At 41.5% G+C, this 5,000-nt stretch overlaps 1 protein-coding gene across 1 annotated transcript in view; it reads right to left on the bottom strand.

Annotated features, from left to right (window-relative positions):
• Window positions 1-2,152: 2,152 nt before the first annotated feature.
• Window positions 2,153-5,000, bottom strand: part of LOC137992211 (uncharacterized) — a 13,552-nt gene continuing 10,704 nt past the window's right edge. Inside the window, exons 8-9 of the mRNA XM_068837401.1 lie at window positions 4,676-4,807; window positions 2,153-2,695 (exon numbers count right to left, since the gene is read on the bottom strand). Coding sequence (XP_068693502.1) covers window positions 2,504-2,695; window positions 4,676-4,807 — 324 coding nt within the window. The 3' untranslated portion in view covers window positions 2,153-2,503. The remainder of the gene's footprint in view (window positions 2,696-4,675; window positions 4,808-5,000) is intronic.

Here is a 5,000-nt window from a genome sequence, read left to right as displayed (position 1 = left end):
GACCGCCATTTATGGATAAGGTCTATATGGTATATTCTGCCAAAACATTAATTATCACTCATTCTGGCGTGGATGCTTGTCCCTTGGGTACAGCTGAGAATATTATTGGTTGAGCAATGATGTAAAGCTCAAACCGACACCCCTTTCTTGAGTCAGTACAAGAAAGTCAAAGAAACGGAGTTCTCACCCTCCCTCCCCATTAGTCGGGTTGATTTGTGCCACAGCATTCTGCCTCAAATGCTACTTCGTACCGGATCCTGCTTGGTTCGGTCGGAGTTACGCTCCCATACCTAATCGACAATTAACTGAGGCAGAATAATACACTAGTCTACCGGGTTGGTCTACTGGCAGTTCCACTCCGATCGAAGAATAATTTCAAACCGCACAAAATGTTAGCAATCGAATTGATTCGATGTTCTTTTTAAAAATGGCGTTTGTATTGCAAAAATAAATTTTAGAATCGCTTATTTTCACTTTCAAATTTCCCGGGTGCTGCCAAATTGAATAATTGTGACCTGTTCCTGCTGGCCTATTGTTTTGAAACCATAGCGCAAACCGTATCACGTCACAAATATTCAAGATGGCTGCGCCCGGAAAATTTGAAAACAAAAACAAGCCACCATGTCAGTTGTGAAATTTACTTATCTCGGATACAACACTGATACAAACGCTTTCATTGAAAAAAAAATAAGTTCAAACAATTTTGATTGTATCTTAAACATTATGTTCTGTGGTTTAGGAAAAAAAAGGAAAGGAACTTTATTTAAGTGTCTAGTCGTTCTAGCGCTGGAGCACTAATTGGGGACACGGTAAACTGAAATTAACAATGAAAGGAAATCAAGTCAAATGTTGGTTTTTGAGGAGAGGGGAAACCGGAGTACCCGGAGAAAACCTCGGTGCAGAGTAGAGAAGCAACAAACTCAACCCACATATGACGCCGGATCTGGGAATCGAACCCGGGCCATATTGGTGGGAGGCGAGTGCTCTCACCACTGCGCCATCCCTGCACCCCAGGCAAAAAAGGTTGGGCAAAAAGTGCATTGATATCGCAGGAATACAATACTCTATATGTTAAAGTGAAAATACTACGGCAATGGTTTTAGTTGCGGATTTCCGTCGAGCTAACGTTAAACAACTTGCGCCTATTTACGTGGACATTTGAGCGCGATTAAACTGAACGTAAACCAGAGTCCATGACCCAAAAGTACGATTTACCCAAAGTGGCCTAGTCCCCAACGGCGTCAGGGATGTCTCTATTTTTAAACCAGGTTTTGCGGGAAATTAACAATAGGGAGTTTAAGCAAAGACGACGGCAGTCCCAAAATATAACTTAGCGCTATCGCAAGTATTTCGCGATTATTCCGTCTTGTTCACCTTGTACATTACAGGCGAACTATCCTGTAACTGGTTGGGTACGAACGGTTTTTAAGTCTAAACAGAAAATGACTGTTTCATTGTTATATGCTCACGTTGTCGTCAAAACCTGAACTTTGGTGATAATTTTTCACTTTGTTGTTTTGTGGAAAACGGAAAAAAATGCACGGAAATTCGTGCTGCACGTGCAGCACGATTATTTGTCCTTTTTTAACCAATGATATTCTTGCTTTGTGGAGTTGCCGTAGCCGTAGCAGTCGTCTTCGCTTAAACTCCCTAATACATCAAATCGGCTACCCCAATGTTGCACCCACTTTAAACCCTTTGGGAATAAAACGTATTGCTCCGGGTATTTCCATATCATTTAAATTTGAATGCTACATTGCAATGCAAATACAATAGAGCGTTTTCACTCACGTGACCAACAGCCATATTGGATTACTGAGACAAAAGAAAGCATTTGCATAAAAATAGAGTTCAATTCCCGGAGGATTAGTTTGGTACACCATCACGGCCACCATTTCTTTGTTTTGGGGCACTAACATGGCTGCCGTGACGTCATGTGAAAACGCTCTATACACAAAGAATCTTAACCCCGGGCGCGGGAGATTTGAATTGGTCTTTTGTTTATTTTCCCGCAAAACTCGGTGCGGAAAAAACTTGGCTTAAAAATAGACACTTTTCTGAGGCTGATAGGGACAACCCCGAGTACCAGATTCTTACTCTTCGGTAATGGACTCCTAATGGACTTTTGACGCAAATCATCAAAAGGTTCAACGACGTTGTTTGTTTATATTTTTGTAATACAATATATACAAGTACAAGTGGAAAAGTTTCATGATGGCAACTTTGAAAATTTCACAATTCTTACCTTAACGAAAGCAATTCCTTTAACAAGTCAAGCCCCTTTGGGAACGCGATTAACAAGGTATGCAATGCATGTTCAACATATGACTCGATACCATTCCAGGTTGGTGAACTTTCAATAAGTGTTTCTGGCCAAAGAAGAAGGTCCTTTTTAAAATGCATTTCAAATGGAAGCGATGCATTAAATTCTCTTCGATCCAACTGACATTTGAAATATGTATGTTACAGTAAACAAAAGTTCATTTGCCAGACCACGTGAAGTTCACGTGTAATGTCGGTGCGGTTTCCTTATTTTGGGCCAGCGGTTTGCCTTGAAGCTTCTCTTGTACTCAGTCTTCTGGGGAGGCATAAGGATCACATCACAGCCCTCTTTTGTTCCATCTAATAGGCAGTCTACATATCTTTTCACGTGATCCTCGAGGTACGCAAGCGGGGAAGAACCCTGGGCGAGAACCTGGATGAAGTAAACAAGATAATAGAGACATTTCGCATCGGGTATTTTTCGAAAAGCGGCAAACCTCCGAGTGTCACGTGACATGGCCTTGCGGTCGAGTTTGCATTCTGACGGCTGGATACCTTTCTTGTGATAAGTGATTTATTGCAGCGTTTTTCATCCTAAAATTCTATAGCAACTTTAAGTCTAAACCTTAAAGTTATGTTTCTTAACGCTGTAACTCTGGAATTAACACATTTTTGCTGATCATTTGTACATCCTTGAGGACGCTGGCTCGGTTGAATTAAAACATGTAAAGTAAAACAATAATCCAACATGGCGTGTATTTCCTCCGCCAAATGCGGAACCGTATGCCGAAGTCTCTTTTTGCCACTACGGCAAACAATAAGCCGCTAACGGCTGACCGCGGTTGGAAGTTTGCGGTCGACGTTAAAAATGCGATGCTAAATGCCCCCAATAGACAGGTTTAGCAACGCGGTTACGTACGCCAAACGGCAAACTGCTGTTGCTCATCATAAAGGCAGTGCATGGCTATTCGTACGGGACCCGTACACCGACCTATATTTGCTATTCATACGGGAGTCTTCTTAGAGAGATTATTACAGGTTCTAACCTGTAGAATAAGCCAATTTTCGCAATTGAACATTAACCCATATTTATAATGATATTCAATTACACTGCATTTGTTGTCTGCCGCTGAAGTAAACAACAGACTTAGGGACCGTTCATTTTTTATGAGGGGGGGGGGGGGGGGGGCACTCAAAAAAATTGGCTTGAAAGGGGGAGCCAGCCGAAAAAATTAGATTAAAGGATTATAGGATAAGAGATGTTAACAAACTGAAGAAAAATTGTGCTGTTTTATTTATAACAAATATGCTAAAACAGTTCCAGGGTAATAACAGTTCCAAGGTATAATATATATAAATAAGATCAAACCTGAACTTAACAAACAATTGCAGCATTACAACACTTTTCTCACGTTTTAGTTTACACCTTGATGTTTGGTGAAACGCTGTAATTAGTACCCGCTTTTGTATTACGTCATATTGCAATAATTTTTTCATCTACCCGTAGACTTTATAACTGTTCACACTTAGGAACTCAATAAACTGATGATGGCATAAGCATGCCGAAACATGTCTTTCAAAAAAGTTGTCTGTTTCCTACAACTTTCTTTTCATTCATAAAAATGTTGCCAAGTGCATATGAAATTTAAGACCAATAATTTGAGTCCTGAATTGGAACTGACCTCGTTACCAGGGCTTTTCTCTGAGAAATATAATAGGAGGGGCATGAAACTACTACGAAGTGTCTCCTTCCTCACTTTCGACGTTCTCTTCGATCTGGTCAAGCCGAAATGGGGGGAAGCCATGAATCGGGTCAACTAAACAGCAGTGGCGAAAGAAGTGAGGGAGAAGAAACTGATGATGAGTACAAGAGTGATGCCCCTGACTCTGAAGATGACTCAAATGATGTCGTTCTTGCTTTTATCGCCTCAGACGAGGAATATGCAGACGAGCGGCCAGCTACAACACGGTCAGGACGGGCAGTAACAAGGAGAGCTGAAATTGACTTTTCATTCTTTTGAGTGAGGATTTGGTAAAAGCAGCTTTCTAGCTTTCAGGTTTCTTTCGATAAATTACGTGAAATGTAACAAAACGAAATTTTAATGCAGTAACTTTTTTAATGCCATATGTATTTTTTTTCCTTCAAAGGAAGGGGGGGGGGGGAGAGCCTTCCAAAAAATTACTCTGATGAGGGGGGGAGGGGGGGACATGCGAAAAAAATCGAAAACTGGGGGGGGGGGGTCATGCAACTTTCAAATTACACTCCTCCAAAACCCACCAGCGCGCCCCCCTACCCCATAAAAATGAAAGGTCCCTTAATCGTACCAAATCCGACCCGCGCCATTGAAGCAGATCCAAAAGCTGGGACTGGTTGAACTACAGATGGGTTCACGTTCATAGCGGTCACATTTACCTGATAATGAAAATCTCGTAAGCTAAATTTGTCCTTTAACTTATCTTCGGCATACTTCCTTGCGTTTACGATGTCTATCTGACCAATCATGTAAGCTGTCGCTTGACCAGGGTCACTCTGATAACGAGTAACCTGTGAAATAGAAGCCGAACGCTTTCATTCGTAACTACACAAGAATCAAAGTAAGAGGCCTTCAACACAGCTGTTTGACACATGGCAACAGGAAGTGAGGCGTTAGGCTAATTGCTTGGCTACGGGCGAAAGGAAGACTGAAAAATAATAGCCCTGTCACCCAGTTGTCCAAAAGCCGATTAAAACCAATTTG

This window comes from Montipora foliosa, chromosome 2, assembly GCF_036669935.1.
Source record: "Montipora foliosa isolate CH-2021 chromosome 2, ASM3666993v2, whole genome shotgun sequence".
Lineage (NCBI taxonomy): Eukaryota > Metazoa > Cnidaria > Anthozoa > Scleractinia > Acroporidae > Montipora > Montipora foliosa.
The sequence above is the reverse complement of the archived record's forward strand: the minus strand, read 5'-3'. Positions and strand labels throughout refer to the sequence as shown.